Raw genomic sequence first — 27054 nt, forward strand, 5'->3', positions numbered from 1 at the left:
ATTAGATCCTTTTGATAATTAATATATTTATAATTTTTATAATGTATATTTTTATTAATGATTAACACGATCCTCGAAATTTTTAAACGACTTTTAAATATTCCTCTTATTATTCAATCTTATTTAACTCTATTAAATATAATGATTTTTTTTCGATTTAATAAATATTTTATATTTTTGTGACGATTAAAACTAAATGATATTATTTTAAATAAACAAAGATCATACGATTACACCTCGTATTTTCTATTATCATTATTTGAATTTTTCTGATCGTTCTTATGAAACTGTATCAAGTACATTGAACTAAACAATTCTGATCTGAAGTTAGTTTTAAAGGGCGAGGCTGGATTACAATCGTTATCTTCACCTATGAATCATTCTTAAACATACAAGTTGAGACTTCATAAAACGTTCAAAATTGTTAAAGAAAAACGAGCTATCGGCACGGAAAAAAGATTTAAAAGAAAGAAAAAAAAGAAAGAAGAATCGAGAATACGTGTTACAGAGGCGTTTTATCTCGTGAGTCAGTTCGAAAACAATTTAAGTTGCTCTCTTAGTTTCTTTGAGAACGATAATAATCGAAGACGGAGGATGAAGACGAAGTCGACGATCCTTCTGTCTCCAGCTGTGGTGCTCTCCCGCTGCTCCGAAACCTTTCTATTATTATTGCATTCTCATCTTTGCCCTCCGTTATCTTTAAAACTGTAACTCTTAGAGAGAGTTCCTATCTTAAGTTAAAAATATTTATGTCATGGTATATGCAGAACTTTGAAATACGATTACAATTATTTATTTTTCGTAGTATACACGATTTTTGTCTTTGTGAACGAATACATTCAATGTCTGCGATCCTTGAAAAACAGATCTTTAAAATCTTCTCCTTTACCAACTTAATTTACTGAAATAAAAAAAAAATATATAAATTCATACTTCTTAATCAAAAATATCCCACCTGATCGTCCAATTACAATATATTAATGTTTAATGTTGTTTGATAGACAATGTAATATGTTTAAATGTGATAGATTATTTGTGCTTTAACATTTATTTAATAGACAGTTTTTCTTTTCTTTTTTTTTTCTAAAAATAAATAGTGCATTAAATGATTGTCGAAATATACGAATCATTGAAAATGTTTTCTACATTTACAAAATCTACATTTTTCTTGTTTTAAAATAAAGAAAAAGTGGCAAATGAAATGCAGTCAATCGAATAAAATTACGAAGTAAATTCAATGATTTTAAATAAAAAATATTTATATTCGTTGTATGAAAAAATGTAATTCGCAGGTCTTTTTTTTTTCCTTTTTTTTTTTTTGTTTAATTAACGAATGGCGTCTTGGCTCGAAACAAACTCGCAAAGCGAAACGAACGTACATGTAGCCGGATGATGAGTCACGCTTACTCCTCTATACGGGGTCGACGTCTGCCGCGCTTTGTCAAAGAAGACCGGCTAGCTATAGTAGAAGAAGGTTCGTAGACATTTTGTGCATATTAAATTACTTTCTCGCTTTTGCTTCCTTTTAATCCTTATTTAATTACCCCCTCATGGATTTAGCAAGGAAGCTTTGCAATAACGTAATCTCGTGAAAACCACTTACATGTTAGGTACTTTGTTTTTTCATACGAAGAAGACCATAAAAGTATACGTTTTATTTTATCGAATGAATCTATAAAGAAATTATGAAAAAAATAAGAAAATAAATAAATTATATTATAAAAGGTAGCTCTACTATTGATACTTTTAGAACATGCTTTTAATATTATACAATACAAAAGTTGTATAATGTATAATATTGTATATTTGTTTTTCTTCTTTTTTTGTAATAAATTATAAAAATAAAATTCTATAAAACTTGAAAAACATAGTACAAAAATGTTATAAAATATGGTATAATTTTGATACGACGTATAATCTTGATCGACATATGCTATCGATTTTTAAAAATTCACTTGATATTATTTCAGAATTATATACATGTATATTTTTTTGTTAAATTATATATATATATATATATATATATATATATATATATATGTATATGTATATGTATATATATTTATAAAAAAAATAAAAATTTAAACAAAGAGAAAAGAAGACAATGAGTACATTAAAAATGTTGGATTATCCTAACTACATTGAATTAAGGGTGAGAGATAACTCAATGATCTCAATGAAAGGAAAGAGACTGGAGGCGGTCCAAACGGTAGCAATCTAAAGAGCTCGCCCGTCTTTAATGTTATTTTAAATGTACGTACTCGAAATTCCTTACCACCCACCAGCCTTTCTGGAAAAAACCACACATATTCAAGCTTATTCCATCAATTCGCTAAGGAAATGTGTTGATTAAAAAAATTCATCGTTAATTAAATAAATTTCATTTTAAATTCGTGCATCATCGATTCACACTCAACCCTTCAAAAAATTCTTTTCGACTCTTTATTTAGAAAAAATCTATAATATTACGATTTGATACTTTAAAACGATCCTTGAAAAATTTTACTTAGGGAGGCTGACAATGATCTGATTTCTTTGACTAACTGTATATCTTTGATCCGTTACTCTCCAACTCGTAGTCAACATTCCTTCAAAATGATGCCACATTATGCGAACGTTCGGTTAAACCGCAGTCATTGCAGCCTATCGGATTATAAAAAAGAAAAAGGACTTTTTTCTATAAATATAGTAGTTATCATCGTTCAAATTTCCCGCGGATTATTTTACTCCTTTGGAAAGAAAGAACGAGTGTTGATAATAACGTCCAGTCGATAAAAACGATCGAATATCGAATAAATTTTTGTTTCAAATTTCAAGATTAATTTAAAGAATAAATCTTCTTAATCATATTTAAGTCGATATTTAAATTCTTAATTTATATTTATAATTGATTCATTTATATCCAACGATATAGAATTTTATCGACGTTTCTCAATAATGTTCTTTAAATAATCGATAGAGGGCGAATCAACGATACGTACAACTAAATGTAGAATACAAAATTACGAATACATCTGTATAAAAATTCTTCAATGATATACAACGTATCTATGGTAGTAATTCATCAATGAAATGTAGTAACTCTATAGTTTATCAATGATTCATAGTGAATCTATTAAGAAATTTGTCAATGATTCATTGTGCTCGTACGATTCATTAATGAATTAAAAATATCTACGATGAAGCTTGTCAATAATTGAAGAAACTCAGATAGTTGTATAAATTGCTTTTCATCGACATTACTGCGCATATAAACTAATAGATTTAAATTATTTGACCGATGAATATCAATTTAATACGTACCTCAATGAACGCTAGTTAAATTTTATTTCTTCAAATTCGAACGGATAAATATGCAATATATCTTTACAAAAGAAATTTTCAATTGAAAATGTTGTGGTGAAGTTACTGTAATATAAAAGAGGCAGACAAAAAAGCACATACTTATATGATAATAATTTATTCAAAAGATGGTGGCTTGCCGCTACAGCGGTTATACATTGGATACAAGACGCGTAGATATAATTATTAGTCGAAAAAAGGATAACAAGATTTTGATCTCGTTCGCATATTTATTCAAAATTGAATTTAATATACCAAAAATTCTGCGCAGGCATAGAAAGAAAAGGCGCATCTATCTTTTAATTACCGAGTCCCAATTATAGAAACAAAGTAATTGCTCGTATAAAAGAAATACAAAATAAAGGTAAACGCAAGGAGTTAAGAAGCAAAAGGGCGGTGTTGTTCTTGTTGTACAGGAAACAGGATGAGGATGAGGAAGATGAGGTAATAGATTGGAGAAAGAGAATAAGAGTGGGGAGTGTACGATGACAATTAGGTCTCTCGTATCTAATTCTCGTCGACTTCAGCTTCCTGCTCTTCGTCGAATTCTGCATCTTCGTCGGCGGTGGCTTCTTGATATTGTTGATATTCCGAAACAAGATCATTCATATTCGATTCGGCTTCAGTGAATTCCATTTCGTCCATACCTTCGCCAGTATACCAATGAAGGAAAGCCTTTCTCCTGAACATAGCTGTGAACTGTTCGGAGATACGCTTGAACAATTCCTGGATGGCAGTAGAATTGCCGATGAAAGTGGCAGACATCTTGAGACCACGAGGTGGGATGTCGCAGACGGCGGTCTTTACGTTGTTTGGAATCCATTCGACGAAGTACGAGCTGTTCTTGTTCTGGATGTTGAGCATTTGTTCATCAACTTCCTTCATCGACATCCTACCACGGAAGATGGCGGCAACGGTGAGATACCTTCCATGTCGCGGATCGCAAGCGGCCATCATGTTCTTCGCGTCGAACATCTGTTGGGTGAGTTCAGGTACAGAGAGGGCTCTGTACTGTTGGCTTCCTCTGGACGTAAGAGGTGCAAAACCTGGCATGAAGAAATGTAGACGTGGGAAGGGTACCATATTCACAGCCAATTTCCTCAGATCAGCATTCAGTTGACCTGGGAACCTAAGGCAGGTGGTGACACCAGACATCGTGAGGGAGACGAGATGGTTCAAGTCGCCATAGGTAGGTGTCGAGAGTTTCAAGGTACGGAAGCAAATGTCATAAAGGGCTTCATTATCGATACAGTAGGTCTCATCGGTATTCTCAACCAGTTGATGAACAGAGAGAGTGGCATTGTAGGGTTCAACGACGGTGTCCGATACCTTAGGCGATGGTACGACCGAGTACGTGTTCATAATTCTGTCGGGATATTCTTCACGGATCTTGGAGATGAGCAGGGTACCCATACCGGATCCGGTACCACCACCAAGTGAATGGGTAAGTTGGAATCCTTGAAGGCAGTCGCAGCTTTCAGCCTCCTTTCTGACTACGTCCAAAACCGAATCGACGAGTTCGGCACCCTCGGTATAGTGACCCTTCGCCCAGTTATTGCCAGCGCCGGATTGACCGAAAACGAAGTTGTCAGGTCTGAAGATTTGTCCGAAAGGTCCAGATCGTACGGAATCCATAGTACCCGGCTCAAGATCGACGAGGATGGCCCTGGGTACGTATTTACCACCCGATGCCTCATTGTAATAAACGTTGATTCTCTCTAATTGAAGATCAGAGTCACCATGATAGGTACCGGTCGGGTCAATGCCATGCTCGTCGCTGATGATTTCCCAAAACTAAAAGGAAAAAAAGAAAAGTATAACAAATCTGAATTAATACGAATTCTATTATTCATAATTTAATGAAAATATAGAATAAGGTAAAATATTGCTAAGTTCATCACGTGATCATTCTTTTAAACCTGCATAGAAACGAGGAGAGGAAGTTTCGTGCTAACTACAGCTTTCTCCTAGCAATTATCTCGGCATCCGTTTTCAGTCTTCCGTAATATCGAACGCGACCACGGACGAAGGAAGTTCAATGACTCCCCTCTTCCCCACCTTTCTCTCCCATTCTTTCTCTTTTGTTTCTAAGCGAATAGCTAGCACGTAATTAGCCGTGATAAAACGCGTTCCACGAGATCGTTCTTTGTTAAAATCCATCATCGCTTCTCTCCCGAATCAAATACAATATCCTCGAATTGGAGCTAACAAACATCAAAGAACCTCGAAAGCTCGTCGGCAACTATGTCGACACGCTTGATGTCTTCCCCGTTCATATTACCCCCCCACAAGGAAAGAAGACCTACTCGTATGTTCTTATATCGGGAAAAGGGAAAGAAGGTAATATATGTGCTAACTCAGTGAAACACGGCTTCTGTCTTTTCGATCTTTTTCTTCTCGCTTTGCATTTCTTACAAACCGTTAACTTTTTTTCTTTTTCTTTTTAACTAGGTCATTTCTCAATCATGAAATTCAAAAATAGAATATATCCTTGACAACGACGAATTCTGTACAACAACAAGATATAAAAAGTAGAATTATTTTAATATTCATTCTCTTAATTTCAATTTAATTTTGGCTCTGCTTGAAAATATTTATTTAAAGATATTTTAAATATTATTTAAATTAATTAATTAATATAAGATTATCCTAAATTTATATATTTATTTTTAATATAATGATAATCTTGTAATCTGTTGAATTGACACATTTTCAAATCAATGTGAACATGTTACATTTGAAAGACAACGTTAATGAACCAATGAAAATATTTGTAATAATATCACAAAAATGATTAGACATTGTTGGCAAGGGACCCACCAGACAGACAGACAGACAGATAGCTAGCTAGCTGGCTAGCTAACCAACCAACCAGCCAACCCAACCAGCCAGCCAGCCAGCCAGCAGGCAACTCTTCTCTATTTCTCCCCACTTTCGTCGGTTCAAAGACCTCGACGGTATATTTCTGGAAATCGACGTGCGTGGAACGCGATGCACGAGAGGAACGTGAACGTCGCGATTCTCTGAGAGTAATGTTAGAGAGATACGATATCGTTTCTCTGCTTCAATAACAATAGCATAGCTGCTACCAAGAAACATGTTATCATAGGTCTGGTCGAACCTTTTTTTCTTTATTTTAATATTGTGAACTAAGGTAGACTTATCAAGTGCAAAGATTAATTTTTAATAGAGAGAAATAAGTATTAATGTTATATTTGTTCATTTGATTTCTATAAATTTATATACACATGCAATATGTATAACACAACATATTGATTCTAATATATTATCGATGATTTTGGATTTATAACTCGTCCAATTTTATACGATCAATTATAGCTTTAAGACAATATATTTCATAAATCTTATATATTTATTGATAATCATTAACAGTAGTCTAATAATAAATATCAAATTGATTCATCTTATTTTCTTTGATATTTTAATTTCCTAAAAGATCGAAAAATGTTAACTCATCAAATCATTTCTATAATCTTTATATCTTATCTCTTTTATTGAATATAGATATAAAATCTTAACAATACTATCACGAATATCTATCACATTGTCCTATTTGTCATATACTTTTTAAACCTATTACTTTTACCCTTATATCGAAATTATAAACATGTATATATATTACAGTACATTAATGTGTGTGCGTGTGTATGTCTATGTATATCAGTGTATTGTAATATACAACATACATATATATATTTATACTCGATGACCATCAACCAAACACGCAATTCGACATTCTATTCCGCGTTCGAATAACATCTGATCGACGTTACACCGCAAAAGTGGTTTGTATATCGATGAAATGACGTTGAACGGATAACTCGTAAGGAGCAGAATTGCATGAAAGGAATGGAGCCAGGTCTTACGTAAGCGACCCTAAGACGGCGACTAGGTGCCCTTAACCGACTCGGAGTGTAGGCGATAGAGATTGCATATAGACAGACAAACAGACAGAGGGAGAGAGGGAGGAGAGAAAGAGAGAGAGAGAGAGAGAGAGAAAATGAGCCTCGTTTGCCTTCGAAGACGTCCTACATGGAAACACGACGAGTGTATTAAGTGGTGACCATATAAGAACATCATTGGTGGGAAGCTGAGATCAGTCAAGTCTACTACCTTCTCTTTCTCTCTCTCTTTCTTTCTTGACTCCCACCTGAAAATCGCTGGCCGAGATATATACATACATGTATATAAGCCCGGTTAGTAGCAAATATCGTTGATAGAAAGGAGAGGGAAGGGGGACAAAGAGAGAGAAAGAGAGAGAGAGAGATGAGTCACCAATGTCATCGCTATATATAGAAATGATGACCGTAAAACCGACATGGGTGAACAATTACCATAAGCCATGATCGAAAAACATTTTATGCATTACGTACATACATAGATAAATGTATGTATGCATGTTTTACCACTTGTTTATTACATGTATATACGTATAAGATCGATGTATAGTCATTTCCGAAAGCTTTTCGTAACTTATTGCCTCGATTCGCTTCAATCGCTATCTCTCCCAGAAATATGTGTCACTCCGTCGAGCAGAACCAACCACGTTTGTTGTGTAGGCTCTTGCGGTTTACCCGCACGAACGAAATATTCTTTTCTCTTTCTTTTTTCTTTTTCTTTTAACATCAATCCGACAATATTTATTTTTATATTACTTCATAAGTAAACTAGAAAAAGATATTAAAAGATCGATTATTTGTTTGAAGTAAAAGTTTTATTTATCTTTTAACAATGAATTCATATAAATTAAAATTTTTAAACCTTCGTTTAATTTCATTTAAAGGAAAATATTTATCAATTAATGTAGATTTCAAAAAAGATAATGATGTAATCGAAGATGCTTCTTTCTTTATCGAAATCTCGAAGAATCATTTAATAATGGAAACACACTATGTGTGTGTATGTATTTAATACACTCGATATTATAATTGTCTTTACGATTTAAAGCGAAAGCCTCGTGAAAGAGCTTACAAAAATCTTTTCGTGCTTCCGCTTAGAAAGTCGTTCTCGTCAAATGACAGACATCATTTAGGAACGTTGCCAGATGGGAAGCGAGAGGATTCTTGACCCAGGAAACTCGTGAATGAGGACAGAATCTTTGTTGTTGTGAAATAGCTATTTAAACTTTTTTTTTCCATCAGTGCTTTCAAATCCGGCCTTTTCATATCAAATACGAAATGGAATTTCATCGACCATTTCCATCTCACCACTAGGATAAGTGTGTGGTTTGACATTTATGAAATGTTATGCAAGTCAATATGGAGTTCTATAAAAGCTGCAGTCGTGTCTATAAATAGAGATAAATCTAACACGTTTTTTCATCTTTTTCCTCTTACGGATATATATATATATATATATATATATATATATATATATATATACCTTAATTCTAATCAAAATCAACAATAATGTACATTGTTATTTTATGTAACTTCGTTATATTCAAATGAATTTCAACGTCGGCAATGTTGCATCAAAACCTATTTAAATTATTGACCTATTTTCTAATAATTTTTCTCGAAATAATTTGCAGCTTTGACAACGTTGCATATTCTTCAATGTTTTTTTTTGTTCTTTATTAATATATATATATATATATATATATATATATATATATATATATATATATATATAGGATGTCCGAATTCTTAAAAAAGAAAATATATATAAAATTCATATCAAAAAAGAATTTAAAAAATCGATATTGATAATGTCAAGTGTCAATTGGGATTTTTATAACAAAATTACGAAATAAATGAGACAAAGTAACGATTATTTAATATTAAGCTTATTAAATTAATTTATATAGGTCAAGCATCTAATTAATGAATATATTTAACTGTGAATAATTATGTAATAGTAAATTTGAAGTAACCTTAAACAAATATTTAAAAAATATTTGACCCTTGGAATCGAAAGTGTAGTACATAGATACGAATTTATCAATTGTCGGAATTTGATTGCTATTTATATAATGTTTTTAAGATATATATTTATAAATGTTATCACATAAAATTTGTATATAAACATAAACGAATTGAGTGTGAAGTTTAATAGTTGCTATTATAGTCTTTGGTAGTATAGTTCCATTGTAAATCAGAAATGGGGGAAAAAGAGTCTAAGGTAAATATATTTTACATTTTATAATTTTAAAGAAAATAAATCCTTAGGGTTGTTTTGTTATAATGGAATTGATGCGTTTATTAGTTTTGTCAATGAAGAAAAGAGAACTAAGAGGGGTTAAGTAAAGAATAGTCTAAGTACAAGTAAGGGATTATGATGGGTAAGGATTATTATATGGAATATAATGGTATAATAGAAGGACCCCTCCGAAACTTTTATGAACAGCTGTTCCCAGGTCCATAAATTTTACTTCTAAAAATCGATCCGTTTGAGATACAAAGGAGAAGGGTCTAAGAGACTACTACTGGAAAATATTACAAAGAAGTTTACATGTATATTACGCCATCACCTTTTTTCCTTACACAAATCAGAAAAATAAATAAATAAAGAAGAAATATATATTCGTTTTTTTATTATTTTTGATTTATTTCATTATTTTATTATAAACATTTCAATAGATACTTGATAATTATGATTTCAAATTATTATATATTTTTTTTTCATAATTATATCCAATATTGATCAAGATATCAAGTTGTTCTACATTTTTATAAAAAAGAAAAAGAATAAAAAGAAAAAGAAATTAATATTTGAGAAATATAAAATAATGTTTCATTATCAAAATTTATAAACACGTCCCAATATGTATACATAATTCGTATTTTAAATAAATAAATAAATAAATATATTATCATATAAATAAATATATGTATACATATTACATATATATGTATAAAAATGAAGTAAAAAATTAAATCGAAAGAAATTTCAAAATCAAATGAAAAATTATTAAATTATATTTTATCATAAACGATGACGAAAGAACACGTAGTTAATTATCATCCTTAATGACCTCTTCTTCGTTAACAGCTATACCGAAAACTAAATTCGAGTTTATCGATCGACCGACAAGCGAATGTTTCGAGAACGTTTCTACGTGATAAAAAGAAATATTACGAGAGTTCTTCATAAAAACTAGGGCGCTCAAAAGAAAAATAAAAAGAATAAAAAAAAGAAAAAAGGAAAAAAGAAAAAACCGGAGATATCAATGGATCTCTAGCGTTGAAAGTTCAATGAAGTTCCGATAATTACACAATTTCATTCGAAATTGATCCAAACTCTCAAACAATATGAACATTAACTTTCTCGTTTAAGATATCGTTCGTGACTTATCATAACAACTCGTAAAAACTATGCAATCGACGAAGTTTAGAACTTCGATAAATTAAACAAATTAACTCATTAAACGAAAACGCTGATAATTATTTCATCATTATATTTTCAAAATATTATGAAAAATTATTATCTTCCTTTATGACGGGGTCAATGTTCAAAGATAGAAATATATAGAGAATTGGATCGATCGAAATGGGATGAGCGTGTTGTGTGCTTCTAAAATACAGGAGTATATATTCTCTTGCGCTTGCTCGAATTCCACGCCCTCGAATTATGTCCTTCACCGAAATTCATCTTCTACGAAGGAAGAAAATTTTAATACAATACCTTCGTTAAAATATTCTGTTACTAAGTACTCTCTCTCTTTTTTTCCTCAATTCTTTAGATTAAATGTTCTTTCTTTCTTTCTCTCTCTCTCTTTTTTTTTTTTTTTTTTAACTATAGATATTTCTTTTGCAATTTTCGCTTCTCTCACAAGAAAAAATTTACATCCATACAAATTATTAATTTATAAATTTTTATAATCATATTATTTCATGATTATTTGTACGTGAAATATTAATTTAATGAAAGTATATTTATTTTCATTTATATCATAAATTATTTTTTAAACTGATTTCTTTCATATGAAACCATAATCGATCAGAATGTTATTAAAAATTTCAAGAAAATTTATCCTGATTCTAATCTCTGAAAAATATTACGTTAGACGAAGAATTTTCTGCTTCTTGAAATTTGAAAAAGTAAATCGTTGAAAAGCTTTTAGAGTGTACGTTCACGATCGATACACCTGGCCGTAACCAGGAGGGTCGTTGGCAACGTGGGGCAGCTCGAAACGGGGCGAGGCTGTCATTTCAAAGGAAAGAGGAGAGAGAGAGAGAGAGAGAGAGAGAGAGAGAGAGAGAGAGAGAGAGAGAGAGAGAAGGTAGGGAGGGAGAGAAAATGGCGAGAGGACGAGTTTCTTCGCTTTATTTGGCTGAGACTCGGTGTCCTTGGCAAGTGAGAAGATTTATAGTCAATGACTATACAAGCCAATGCTGATTGCACAAGATTCTCTCGTTCCATTTTTTTCACAACTTTTTCCATTTATTTTTACGTTATGTACCTAACTTTCTTAAATATTCTTTCTAATATTCTTTCTAGATGAAAAATCGATATTGGCCGCGAACACGAGGAGGACGTTGACTCGATAAAGCGGCCTTGAAAGCTATGGGAGCGAGACGATGATCGACCAATTCGTCCCAGTCGATGAGTTCGATGGGGGGTTTTTTTTTCTCTGTAAACAACAATCCTAATCTTCTAATCTATTTCGACGATATATCGTCAGTTTCAATCTCATAACATTGATATTTTACCTTTCTTTTTTCTATTTTGATAACACATTATGGATTTATCTTTTTTCTCCCTCTCTCTTTTTCCTTTTTCATGAACATAATACTAAATAAGTTATATTATCCTACGACATAATATCATGACAAATACTCATAAGAACAAGACTTAATTACATAGATATCGCGTTACTTCATCGGTGAGTCGCGTGTCATTCTATAATACAAAGGAAAGACACTCGGTAATATCCCAGTGTAATTCAAGATGAATTTTTATTACGTTATTTTCTTTACGATTGTAAAGAAAAGACAGAAGTAGAAAACTAAGCGAAAATTACTGAATTCCAGGAAGTGGACGAATCGTTCTCTCTCTCTCTCTCTCCCTCTTTTTCTTTGGTACATTTTGGTAGACACCCACCACGCCTAAGAATAATTTTTGAGGGAGCGAGAAAGCAAGAAAAGAGAGGACGACTGTAGCCTCGACGAACTCGCAGCTGCCTTAAAAAAGAAAAAAAAGAAGTAGAATAAAGAAATTTAAATATAAAAGGATTTGAAAAAATTTTCGATAAAGTTTCAACTGTTCGCATTTGTTGTTTTTTTTCCATTTTTTGCCTTGTTGATAAAAATCAACTCTTCTTTTTTCTTTACGATCGATAAAAGTGTCGACTCCAAAACGAAATTTTATTTATCAAAGATTTTAATATTACGTATCGATAATGTAAATTGACTAGAATTTATGGCAACCTTTCAAGACCATACCATAATTGTATTGATTCGAGAATTTAACGAAAATACCAATAGAAAATTTTCATCAAGAAAAATTATCCAGTTTGATTATTGCACGAAAAACAAACAAATGAAAACGTGAGGACCACAAATATTCCTTTCTACTGGAGAGCTAAACGAAATAATTATTAAACTGAAACAACTCTGTCTCGTTGAAAGGAGAAAAAAAAAAGGAACTCAATAAAACAACGCCAGATTCAACATTATTGCTTAACGAACACAAATAGTGAATAAAAAAAGAAAGGGAGTGGGAAGAGAGAGAGACAGAGAGAGGGAGAGAGAGAGAGAGAAAGAGAGAGAGAAAGAGAGATACTTGAAAAGAGGAGAACAAAGGGAGATATTCGTCGAGAAAAAGAAATTAAAAGAAAATCTTCAACGGTCTCCCCTCTAAGGAAAGAAAAAGAAGTAGTACGGGCGTGGGAGCAAGCGAGCGAGAGCGAGAGAGAGAGAGAAAGAGAGAGAGAGAGAAAAGACGAAGGATGCGCGCGCAACCGTTCGATGCCGGCGCTGTTCGGAGAGAACGAATTCCTACGAGCGAGGACGAGCCACACCCAGACTCTCAATGTTTCTTGATTTTGTTTTCTTTTTATTAATTTTTTTTACCTTCCTTTATTTTTTCCTCTTTGAAAACTTTTAAAAAAGCGTCGATATATTCCTATTCTTAAATATTCATGCAAAGATGAAGTCTATACGTTAAGTAACGCCGAAAAATGGCGTCACTGACGCGTGGACGCCGTTCGAAAAGTGCAGGATTGATGAGAGGTGGGAAGGGTGAGAAGGAAAAAAAACCGTTAGAAACTTATGCCGGCCGGCCGGCCGGCAAGCAAGACAGCAACGCAGCTAGCAGCTTGCCTGGTAAGCAAGCGGTGTTCCTATTCGTCGTCGCCATGACAGGTCTTCGACCGTTGTAGACTAAAGGTGCCGCCTATGATATTGACTCGATTTCTCTGAACGCATCCTTTGTCGTTTCAATCATCTTCGAACGCGTTCCCTCGATATGATATAACAAGTACGATACAATAGAAAATAATTTTTCGAAGTTGTTAAATCGATACGTTCAGAAATTACAAGTTCCACGCATTCTTAATGCGAACATGGCGACCGCGCCAATTTCTAGCTTTTTCTCTCCCCTCTTTCTTTCTTTCTCTCTCCCTCTTTCTCTTTCTCTCTTTCTCTTTTTCTTTCTTACACATTGTCTTAACTACTTTGAATTTAACTTGTAAATCACTTATTTTACATGTAATTTCCTGTCCTTTTTTCCTCAATTAAACGAAACGAATAACAATTTAAAATAAATGCAAGCATGTATATAGGAGCATGGAGAGAGAGAGAGAGATAGAGAGAGATAGAGAGAGAAAGACAGATTAAGAAATGTTTGTCTTATTTTCCACCTTCTACATACCTTTGCGCCAATTTGGTTTCCGCACTGGCCAGCCTGAATGTGTACGATTTCCCTCATGTTTGCTGTAGGGGTGATGTACCTTACGGACGTCCGCTTGAATTCGATATATATGTAATATTACGTGTGGCGTTATCGATAACGACGGCAACGTACTGCGGCGAAGAGTGATGCACAATCTATGTGACGCGTCACGAGAGCCCAGAAACGAATAATGCGCTGGTAGCGGCGTCCGTTAGAGATTTTCAAGCCTCCGTAAAGTAAATGGTGGGGAGAGGAGAGACGCATGCGAGCTCGCTTCCTATTGGTTGACGCCCATTTGCTAGATCGTTCTCCCCACTATTACACGATGAGAACGCGATGCGGCGGCGACGCGCAACGTTGCCACTTTTTCTTCCTCTTCGTCGTCGTCGGCGCCTTCTCGCCTCTGCGACGCGTCTCTCTCTCTCTCTTTCTCTCTCTCTCTCTTTCTCTTTCTCTCTTTTCTTTTTCATTGCATGTTTCTCTCTCTCTTTCATTCGTGCCTTGGCTGTCGTTGATTCGCCAAGAGCCCGGCCGATCCTGCGTGCTCGCTTGGCGCATCGACGTCGATCGTCTTCCTCACCATCTTTCTGAGGTTAGGAACGGCCGGAAGAGGGCTGGCTTGATTCGATGCGGAAGCGATTCCGTCAATGCGACGGAACGAACAATTTCAGTATTCCTTTTTTCTATTCAACAATTTTAGTTCTTACTTTGTATGATGTATCGTATAATATGGATATATGTATATATAAATATGTATGCAGTTATATTCATATATGAAAATTCTCTCTCTCTCTCTCTCTCTCTCTCTCTCTCTCTCTCTCTCTCTCTCTCTCTCTCTTTCTCTTTGTATATACATATGTAATACGTGGTTGCGAGAGGAAACGTGTGTAGGTCGTCTATTCGTGGATTTGTCGAACGTGTATCTGGCCGCGTTTACTCTACCACTTCCTATAGATGCGATTACTTCGCCAAGTATTTTAAGTGGCTCTTGGGATGCATTCTGATGGTATGGAATGTTCCTTCGAGAACAACTTGCTGGACCATCGAATAAATTTTTACCGAGTAAATATGAAAGCTTTTCATCTTGGTTAAGAGAGCCTAGATATTGTTTCAATCAAATTCTTATCTTACGAACGATGAATTTTTCCGAGGTAAATTTATCTATCGAATTAAAAATACGAATTTAATGCATATATAGAGATATGTATATTAAAAGCGAATGGTATGCCAAGATTTGTGCTATTTTAAGTACAGGTAATGTGCATAACGAATGCGTATGTTTTTTTAAGATATTTGTATAAATGCAAGGGGGATATATATAACAAAATGAAAATTCAAACTCAACGATATCCTCCTGGCGAGAATATTTTTCCTCTTGTTTTGTTTTTTTCTTTCGAAATACGAATTATCACAGTTAAGACACTTATCTCGAACGAATTAATCTCGTACCATGTCCTTACTATCTCGAGTTCGTACGCGTCGAGATCGTCCGATTTGCATCCGATTCTTCACGTCTCATGTAATATACATGGATACATACATACATATGCACATACATACATATATTCCACGCTTCGTTTTCGATACGATCGGAGATGCGACGATCGAATTTCAATATGCTATATTCTTTTCAGTCAAGAAAGTTAATACTCTCAATGTTACTTTTACAATACAACATCTTTGAATTTCATTCATTTATTTATCGAGTAATGACTATCTCCTCGCAATGAATTATCAACAGATTTGTCGACGTCTCTTGAATCTAAACACTTCGAATTCTCGGTATATAAGTGAAAAGAAAATTTTTATTTTTTTGTAATATTCAACTTTCTACTAGAAAGAAAAAGAGAGAGGTAGAGAGATGATATAAAATAAATGATCGTATGGTAAATGTTTATATATAATATAAATAGTCTCTTTAAAAACTTATATAATAGGCGTTTATCTTTTTCGAATGATCCACTCCGTATCGTTGTGGCTATCTTAAGTCAAATGTAACGTGTTCGTAAGCGCAAATCCTCTTAAGAAATCTCCCTGTTTGTTTGTTCGTACCTACATATTCGAATGATTACGTAAAATCTTTCTTGCATGGAGGGTAAATGATTTGTTCATTGATGACAAAGAAATGTGGAAGGTATTTAAAATCTAGTAAATCTTCTTTTGAATCGGCTAAAAAGATTTGGGTTACTTATTCTGCATTTTTTTTCTTTTTTTTTACTACATTTATCCTCTTAGATTAGATTTAATTTTTCCTGTTTAGTTTTTATTTTTATCATGTTTGTTCTATATAAAACGATTATATGTATATATGTTTCTAAAAATTTTTGAATATAGTAAATGCTAGATTTAATCAATTTTTTGATTGATATATATATATATATATATATATATATATATAATTATTATTATATATTTAGACTTATACATAGATGTAGATTAAAAGTAAATTTAACACGTTAAAAGTCAATAGGAATTATGGATAACTTAATTTTACAAATTTTAAGACGTTTTTAAGATTTCTTCTTTGTAATATTTAAAAGATTATAAGTATACATCATAAAATAAAATAAAATCTAATATGAAAATTATTACTATGATTCTTTTTTATCTTTAATTTACAAAATGTTATAAATGTTATAGATGATTATATTGATTTATGCAAAATTAATTAGGAAATTAATTATATATTAATATAAATAAATATATGTAGGTAAATAGGTAAATATATAAATCTTGTTATTATGGAATTTTTTATTTCACAAATTCAATATAAAACTGTTTCTTTTCTTTCCATTCATTAACATCTTTAATTAGCGGCTATAAATTTAACAAGTAGAATCGATTTATCGTTGAAATCAGAGTTGATTTGACGTTGGTGAAACATGCTTAGACTCGTTTTTTCAGAAACAACAAATCTTTTACCGTTGTAGAACGACTAGAGTAATCTCGTAGCAAGCCGTTTAAGAGTTCTGATACTATATATGTACCGTTGTTGAATCGTTTGCGGGGAGTAATGACTCAGACGATTGCGTTTTATAAGTCAGACCCTTCGACAACTTTTAAAAGGTGCATAAGTTCTCGTCCTTGTTGCTATTTCCATCAAAGAGAAACGCTAAACCGAGCGTTAATTACTGCCGGTGATTACGAGCTACTAGCCAGCACATGAAAATTATTAAGTAGGTACTCTTTAACGCTACGACTCTCCTCTCCCGGTTCTAACATATTTTTGCTCTTTCGAATACCCACAAATGTTGAAAGCAAATATGAAAATTAATTTTAATTAATAATTAAAAAATTCTCTTTGAATTTGTTGAATAAAACAAGAAAGTAATAAAATATTGAAAGGAAAATTTAAATTTGGAAATCTTACTGGGCAGTAAGATAAATTAATTTTTTATTTTAAATTGTAAAACGATTTTTCTGATTTTTATATTTAATTACGAACAATTATATCAATTTTTAATTCGTTGAATTATCTAAAATATACGATTTAATAGAGGTAAAATAAATTTATTCTTAATTTCTTATAAATATCTAAAATAAGAGAGTTATATATGAATATATGAAGTAATGGCATTTAACGTAATTTAGTTGGAGAATGAAGGAAAGGCATTGTACCGTGATAACAAAGTTCTTTCGTCATTGAGTATATTCGACTGTCACGCGGAGACAATACATATGTATACGTATCGCATCACCGACCACGACCAAGAATAGCCAAACGGCGCTTATGAGACCGGACGTAAAATTATATTATGAGCTCCACCCTTCTCAAGAATTTACATTTCATTTGACCTCTTTTTTTTTTCCTTATCAACCAAATCTTAATATTTATTTTAAAATGGAAAACTAAAAGAAATTCTCTCTAAATTACAAGATTAATAGAAATAAAAATAATTAAGATTAATTCAAATAAAAATTATTATTAAGTTAATTTAATTATAAAAATTATTTTCACTCTTTGACTTAAAGTTTATATCGAAAGCAACGATGAAACATTTATTTTTCGTTAAAATTATACTGCATATTTCCATTGAACCGAATATCATTTATCGACTCGTCGAAATCCGTAGCAACGAAGACGCAACGCTATTTCGCCGCAATTCGTACCACCCCTAGCCGCAATTCGGTCTTCGACCCACCCCTGACTACCTTAACCTGCACCGGAAGAAAGTCGATACGTGAGTCACGAACGTACACGCCCTTCGAAACGTCGAATCGAAACGATCAATGCCTCAACGAACATTTTCTCGCACTCCTGCGTACGATAATTAGATTCAAATATCAATAACGCTTTGAATGTTTAAGTTAATTATATCTATTGTTCAACATTTTTATTTCGTTATAACAAATTTCTAAATGGAAATGATTTTTTTACAATTTATCAATTCTATTCAATTAATACAATTATTAATTGTTACTGATAAGTAAATAAATTCATTTTTATTACTTTTTATTTGAAAACAAGTGTTTCATGCAATCGTATATGTATTATTTCTTTATTGCAATCCTTTTTTTATTTGATCGTTAATTCAAGCTCAACATTTTTTTAAATGGTTTATAAAGTTTTATGAAATAATTAAAAACGATATAAATATAAATATAGATATAAATATAAAAAACGATATAATAATTTGTAGGAGTCAAATATTCATTTTGATCAATCAAGATGACAGATATTTTTATAGATATAGATTACCTTATGAATATATAGATAACCTTGTTACTTAAGTATATAGAATATTTTATTTATTTTGCACACACATACATATATATTTAAATTGTATGTAGGTATATATTTAAATCGAATATATGATTTAATATAGGAATTTAAAAACCTTTATATACAATACAATGTATATATAAATATAATTGTATATGCTGGATATATTAAAAATATAATCAACCCTTAAAGGTTGCGGTGAAATTTATTAAATTATATGAAGTATATTAAATATTAATCAGAATTATTATGAAAATTAATTTCCACAATTTCTATCTAATATTAACAATATTAATAAAAACTATTAATTGAATTTTTTTTTCTTATTGATCTCTAAAATAAAAGAAAAAATACTGAAGTACAATTTCATTATCCATGATAACGATATCATAATTTTTTGGATGACAAGTTTTAATGGTTAAATCTAAAATCGATTATCGAACCTAAACTCTAAGAATTTTGTCTATGTTAGCTTTTCCATCAACGTAACCCCGATTTGAAGATCGCCAGACATTTGTCACCAACTGCCGTCGTGGTTCTCGCTTACGCAGAAACCGATCACGTTGACACAGCCACGTTATGTATGTACATCCTTGCGAATGCGAAAGACGAGGGTATAGAGGGGTAAGCTTGCTTACGGCATTGCGACGTGTATAAGCCGGTCTCTCCGCTACGTTACCATGTATGGATCAGTCACTCTCCGTTGCGCGGTGAGAAGAAAAAAAGATCGCGAGCGATCTACACGCAGGCATCGAGAGAACCTATACGTTTCTCCTTTTTAACGTTTACATCTATCGAAGAAGTTTTTAAATCTCTTAGATTTTCATTCAATCAGCTTTTATTAATTAATGTGATATATAATATGAAATTTTATTATAAAATTTTTCTTTTGAAAACAAATAAATTATTTTTGCAGTCTTAATTAACATGTCAAAAATATTATCCTACAAATTTAATTAGACTTGAGAGTGGAAAATTTTATAATATGTTATATATAAATTTTTTAAAATATATTGATTGAATTAATGATTAACAATTTACTAAAGATCATACTTTTTAAAGAAATTGAAATTATTTCTATAGTCATAATTAATTTTATTAAAAACATATCATAAATTTTATCTTGTCTTGATAAAAGATATACTAGTGAAATTTAAACCCAACAACATATATATATATATATATATATATATATATATATATATATATCATAGTTTTATTAGCATATTTAAAGTCTCTAATATTAAAGATCTCGAGATTTCTGTAAATTTTTGACTCCGACTGTACACTTAGCCGTTATGTAAAATATATGCAAAAATACATTGATTCATGATAAATGTATATAAATATTATTAACATTATTCAAGGACGTTCCTAATATCATCAACAAGACATTCATTACGATTTAATTCACTCTGATTATTACGTATTCCCTATAATCTAGTCGTTATACTTAATCAACCGTTTTGTAATTAAAATCATTTCATTAGAAAGTGAACATGTTTTTCTCGTTACATGAGCTCTACTTCAACGCTATTTAAACGATCTCAATCTCGCACAATGACAAAAAGAAACTTTCAACGTGAAACGTCTCCAATGGAAATAATTCGAGCTATTTCCGAGGAGATTTCTTTACCCCTATTGTCTTCGTGATCCAGATTTCTCAGGGTCGTATGGTAACCTCAATGAGAATTGTTCTCCATTGAAATTGCTATCCCGATTAAATTCGAATCCCACAGTTAAGTATTTTCATTGAGTCACTTATACGAAAAAACGATAATACGAATGACTATATTTGAATATCGGTTATTTGAATCTTGAATAAGAATTTCATTTTGTCATTTGAATTTTTCAATTTTATAACTCGAAAATAATCTGAAAAGAAAATCTCATTTATAATATTAATATAAAAAAAATTAATGTAATACTGAAAGCAACGTTAACAGTTATTTAAGAGTAAAAATTAAGTTTTATAATAATAATAACAATCATTTTTTAATTTATTTTATATTATTATAATATTCATTTTTTCTTTTTTCTTTTTTCTTTTATTTTAATAGAAAAAGATTATTAGAATGAGTGAAGAAATTATTTTTATCCTTCTTTCCACTTCCCAATTTCTAAAATTAATTATCAATCTATCTTTATATCAATTCATTCTCAGAAATATCTTCCTTTCTTTTTTCTGTATCCTTACGAAGATTACGTAATTCGAATTTGCAGAATGTTACCGATAATGCTCCAGAAGAATACACTTGGAGCTTAATGCTCCGTGTCCATTGTCCTTCATTCTTACTTTGATATTAAGCTAACTAGCGAACTCGTCGTACGTGGTCGATGGTGACATCACGTCTACTTTAAAACATTACACGACCTTCCTTCTCGAGTTGAAAGAGAGAGAGAGAGAGAGAGAGGAAATAAAATGATTTGATTCGAGCTTGACCATCGTTCTTACCTACAACACTCTCTCTATATCTCTTTCACTTTAAAAGATAAATTTATTGATAAATTCGATTCGTACAAGATAAAGCTCGAAGTAAACTCGATAACTCGTTCCTTTAAATGATGTCACTGTTCTTATTCATGTTAAAACATGTATTTTCCTGGAATTATCTTCGTAATACCGGATTAAAAAAAGACAAAAAAAAAAGAAAAAGAAAAAAGAAAGAAGAAAAACAATAGAAGGGAAAGGATATTGAAAGGGGTGCCGATCCGACTGGGCTTCATCGTCGTTTCGTATTTCACCGTCTCGATCCGAGAAAATTGCATGGATCTTGTAATCCTATCCAGTCTATCGAATTTATTTTTAACGAAACACGCTACGCTCAACGTATTTCCGCATTTTTGTCGATTCTTTCATATCCTCCAATTCTCTTAACACATTAAAGATATGCATTAGCTTATCTATTGCTAGAAAGATAGAGAGATAGAGATAGAGATTGCATAATATATATTAGCTAAAGATTTGGATTATTAGATAATAAGAGATAACAATTCGTATTTGTCAGCAAACTTAATATTTTTAATTGTTCATTTAAATCATCTAAGTCTCAAGATGATTAGATTTAATTAGATAATTATTTAAATATATAAATTATATAAGATATATTATATATATCTTATATATTATATAGAGAAATTTTATGCTAATTTTTCTTGAGATTATAAAACTATAAAACTAGCTTAAAAAACTACAAGCCTATAAATAGTCTCGAAAAAGAATTATTGATTTTTAAAATCACCTAGAAACTTTTGACCCATCTAAGAACTTTCGACTCATCTTGTACATTTAAAAGGTTTCGTGTCTGGAAACAAGAAGGGAGGATCATTATCATCGCTTTTCACAATTTACTTTATGAAAAAATACAATTAAATTATAGAAACATCTTATATGTTGACTTGTTTTTATTTTTAACACTTTGCTATGTGAACTTCATACAGACATCGATTTCATGTTTCAAGTGTTATTTTGCTGACAGATGACAAAGATTGGGAAACGATTACCTCGAAACGATTGTAGTGTGAGTCATTTATTAATAAATGACAGTTTCTTAGCCGGTTTTACACATTTCTTTTGCAAAGGTTAAAGTGAGAGAATCAATATTTCGTTGTCCTTGTCTGTCATGCTGTCTTATTCCCACTGATATCACTGATATCGAAAAAATAAAGATCATATAGCTATTTATTTTTTATGTATCTACGAATCTTTAATGAATCATCAAAACGATACATTTTGTTAAAATATAACAATTACGTAAATTATACGAAAGAAACAAAAAACAAATAAAAATCTGATATTCCCTGATCTTTCGAAAGTCTCCAATAAACTTATCATTAATTAAATCTCTATAACCCAATTTTTTTCATACCTGAAAAACATTTTATAAAAGATTTACAGTATATGTAACTTATGTTAATGTAACTGTATTATAAAAACAAGAATAAGTTATATTTCTAAATTGAGTAATTAATTTTTTGACGGAGAAATGAAATAAAAGTTAAAAATATAAATTTATAAGAGTCTGTGATTTCAAAGTTACATAAACTCATAGAGGTTTAAGAAGACATTTAAATTTTCAATCAATTTCTTAGCAATCGATCGAAGCGTTCTACTTCAACGAATGAGCCCAGAAATGAAGGGAGAGAGGATTTGCGTGCACCTCGACTATGACTCAGAACGTGGACATCGACCTCAAAGGCATAGTATTCCGAGTTCACCCCTTCTTTGAAAGATCCTACAATTTAGTCTGCTTGTAACGAAGAAAAAAAAACCAGAGAAAGAATAAAAACCAACTACGATCGATATAAGTAAATTCTAAACCATGAGTCGAGTCAGACGATATTCGATGACTAGGCTACATCATTTGGTAGGCATTGATAGTGCTGTTGATAAAAAGAAAAATATAAAAAATAAATTAAAAGAAAAAAATAAAAGCAATTACGGTATCGATCTATGTAGATTCAAACTATGAAACGAATCGGATGATATTGTTAATAAAATCGATGACATCATTGCTAGACAGAGATAGTACTGGTGATAAAGGAAAGAGAGAAAGAGAGAGAGAGGTATAAAAGAGAAAAAGAAAAAATAATATCAATTATAATTAATTAAGATATACTTTAGTTATGAGACGTATCAGATGATATCGTTGACAAAATCTGTGGCTTGAAAATCATCACTGAATATTGTTGATAATAAGGGTAGAATTACTGATAGAGATGATGCTTGTGATAGCATAAGACTCAGGTTCTTTTTCTGAGTCAGACACGCCAAGGGGAATTGAGTCAGCGTCTATCGATCGACGTTTAGTCTGACGTCGTAGATGAGTGTCGGCGACGTGGACATTCAAATGCCAATGGCGAATCGTCTCTTTGCATTATACTGGTGATACATTAAAAGCGATCATGGTTAATGTCACGATCGAGGATTTGTTAAAAAAAAAATGAGCTAGAGAATGAAAGAGAAAGAGAAAGAGAAAGAGAAAGAGAAAAAGAAAAAGAAAGAGAGAGAGAGAGAGAGAGATGGAGAGAGAGAAAGAGAGAATCACACGATCGAATAAGGTGTCAACTAGCGTTTAACACGTGTTAGACCTTGCCCTGCCTGTTTTATTGATCCTTAGGATATATTCGATGACAGATACTCGTCTAAATACTTCCGTAGACGTATACGTGTGCAGGGCATACATAAATAGAGAAACAGAAAGAGAGAAAGAGAGAGAGGGAGAGAGAGAGAAAGAGAGAGAGAGAGAGAGAGAGAGAGAGAGGGAAGGAGAGAGAAAGAGAGAACAGCTTTGAAACGTCCTAGCCTCTCTCGGCGATATTGATCCGTCTACCACCACACTACGACATAAAATCGTCCTGTTAACTGTCTAGAACCATCACTGATGAAAATTCTATCCTTCCATTATTTTTTTTCTCTTTTTATTCCTTTTTATTCTCTGTCATGTTTTCGATGACATAGGTTCGATAACTTCACAGTATTGGATAGAGGTAGATTCAATGTCTTGGAAAATCGTTCAATATGTCAGGACAATGAAATGGAGTAAAAACTAGATTTTTATTACAATGAGACATTGAGTATTATGTCGTCAATCGGTACATTACATCTGATGGATATTGTAATGCTGAGTGAATATACAAAGTATTCCTATAATCATTATAATTTTTTATAAATTTGTTATTTTATTATTATTATTATGTCTCTTTCCTTTCAGACTTTTCGTGTCTTATTAGAGATAGTAAATCACATGAACCTTGATCAAGCGTGTTTTCTCTATAACTGTTTGTTTATGGGGTGTTTAGTAATTTTCTTGTGATTGCACATCTGTCTCAGACCATGGTCAAACGTGTTTCCTCTATAAGTATTTATTTATGGTGTGTTTAGAAATTTTTTTGTGATTGTGCATATGTCCAGAATTATTATTATTATTATTATTATTATTATTATTATTATTATTATTATTATTATTATTATTATTATTATTATTATTATTATTATTATTATTATTATTATTATTATTATTATTATTATTATTATTATTATTATTATTATTATTATTATTATTATTATTATTATTATTATTATTATTATTATTATTATTATTATTATTATTATTATTATTATTATTATTATTATTATTATTATTATATTTCTCCGGTAAAATATGAATCTATGAATACTTTTTCGCACTTATTGTAGATCGTTTTTGTAAAAATTATCTATTGTTTTTACTTTTGCGAAAATTTACAATAAACAACAAATGAGTTCTCCCGATAAGGTAAATCTGAAAATGGATTGATATTCTGCATCACAAAGCTTATTAAACTTAATTGATTTAAAAGCAATTTATAGAAAATTCACATTGGCCAATAATCGATTAACGTTGAACATACTTCATTTTAATTATTTGAAGGGCAGCCAGTTCGTTTATACATATGTATGTATGTGTCTCTTTATCGAGGCCACGATTTTGACACACAGAGCCACTTTCTCGCAAAGAACGATCCTGAAAACGGATGACAAGGGTCGCAAGCTGCCGTAAATGGCGTCGACTGTCCGCTTACAGAAGACACCGAGATGTATCTCTCTTGAAAAAGTCACTAACGAAGAAAGAAGATGAAGAAGAAAAAGGAGAAGAAGGAGGAGGACAAAAAGAAGGAAAAGAAGGAGAAGGAGGAGAAGGAGGAGAAGAGACAAGCGAGTCGATAACGGTGCTCTCAAAATCTGAGTCACGTCCTCTCCACTTTCCCTCCCATTCTCTTCATCGACCTTTTTACCTTCGCCGAAAACTCTTTACGTTGAATTTCATCTCGAGGCTGTCTTTCAACAATCACTTTTTCAACCAATAAGGGCTGCTTGATAATTTCTGCAAGGTCTTATGTAGAGTTCGACTCGATATCTCATTTTAAGCATGTATATATATATATATATATATATATATATATATATATGTAATATATAACAGTGAATTATACATATAATATTATATATGTATAATGAATTTTGAAATATTTTTTTTTAATTATAAATATTAAATAAATATTACACAATCCGTTATAATCATAATATGAATCTTTTATCGTTGTCAATTGAAGTGAACGAGTGACGATATATTTTATGATTATGATAAACTACACAATGTCGATAAAACGCTAATAAAAAATTAATACAAATTTTTGAAAGTAAAAATAAATGAATTTAATAAAATGTCGTGACCTCTCATCCAATGAGATTCATTCTTCGAAACGTTTCATGACTGTTATTCTTATTTATTCTCCGCTCTCTCCTTCTCATTCATTCTTATTTATGCTTGTTTGTGCTCGACGCAGTTCATTTGATATTTTTATGAGGTTTTCAACGAAACTTCAGAATTCAATAATAAAAAAAAATCATTTTGTTGTAATTATTTTTTTTTATACATATACTCTATCGAATAATGAAAATAAAAATATAACTGTTAAAAATTACAATAATTAACAAAATATCAAATATGTCTGCTACAATGAAAGTGATTTATTTTCAAAAGAATTTTTCTTTATGTCATTATTATATAATATTTAATACTATAATAATTAATATTACATAAACAAAATAATAGAAAAAATAAAATTCTAAATCTCTACGGAAACTAAAATAAAAATGTAAAATTCGATCGAATGAAATCTAAAATTTTTCTACAAGCGTCTATGTAATCATATCGAGTTTTATAACTCATCCTCGTAAACGAATTTACCAAGCATAAGTGTGGGAGGAACTCTCCATGGTTCCTCGGTCCTACACGTTTGGTGGCCGGAGAAATTGCAATTTATAACGTCGAGAGCGTGAGTGCAACGGTATATACGTGAAGTTATACGACGTCGTTGGCAGAGAAGAAACGAGCGAGCGAACGAACAAGCAAGCAGAGTCCAAATGGAATGGTCGGCATCGAGAAAACGGTCATCCTTTTTAAAACACACGCTGATCCGTTCGCAAAACGTATATATGTACGCTCATGGAATAACTATGTGAGCATGCACGTGAGTTATCGACTTGCATTTACACTATACATCGTCTCGTGAATTTCACTTGCATCGCACTACATTTTATGAGCTCTCAAGTCTTTATGGAAATCTTCTGTCGAGGAGATCAATTA

General features: G+C 31.6%; 1 protein-coding gene and 1 long non-coding RNA gene across 2 annotated transcripts; one reads left to right on the forward strand and one right to left on the reverse strand.

The window, feature by feature from the left end:
- Nucleotides 1-3688: 3688 nt before the first annotated feature.
- On the reverse strand, nt 3689-14402 carry LOC124421761 (tubulin beta-1 chain). The gene is made up of 2 exons (XM_046957346.1): nt 14179-14402; nt 3689-5136 (listed from the first exon to the last, which is right to left on the reverse strand). The coding sequence occupies exons 1-2, from the start codon at nt 14233-14235 to the stop codon at nt 3850-3852; spliced, it is 1344 nt and encodes a 447-aa protein (XP_046813302.1). The 5' UTR covers nt 14236-14402; the 3' UTR covers nt 3689-3849.
- Nucleotides 9011-9881, forward strand: LOC124421765. Its single transcript, XR_006941724.1, has 2 exons — nt 9011-9486; nt 9571-9881. It is a non-coding gene; the product is annotated as an uncharacterized LOC124421765 (long non-coding RNA).
- Nucleotides 14403-27054: the final 12652 nt, after the last annotated feature.

This window comes from Vespa crabro, chromosome 2, assembly GCF_910589235.1.
Source record: "Vespa crabro chromosome 2, iyVesCrab1.2, whole genome shotgun sequence".
Lineage (NCBI taxonomy): Eukaryota > Metazoa > Arthropoda > Insecta > Hymenoptera > Vespidae > Vespa > Vespa crabro.

What these genes read in the sequence shown, in the direction of transcription:
- LOC124421761 (XM_046957346.1), bottom strand. Translation starts at nt 14,235, where the DNA reads ATGAGGGAAATCGTACACATTCAGGCTGGCCAGTGCGGAAACCAAATT. An exon ending in GAAACCAAATTGGCGCAAAG is followed by an intron (nt 5,137 to 14,178) that starts GTATGTAGAAGG and finishes TTTTCCTTTTAG; the next exon opens with TTTTGGGAAATCATCAGCGA.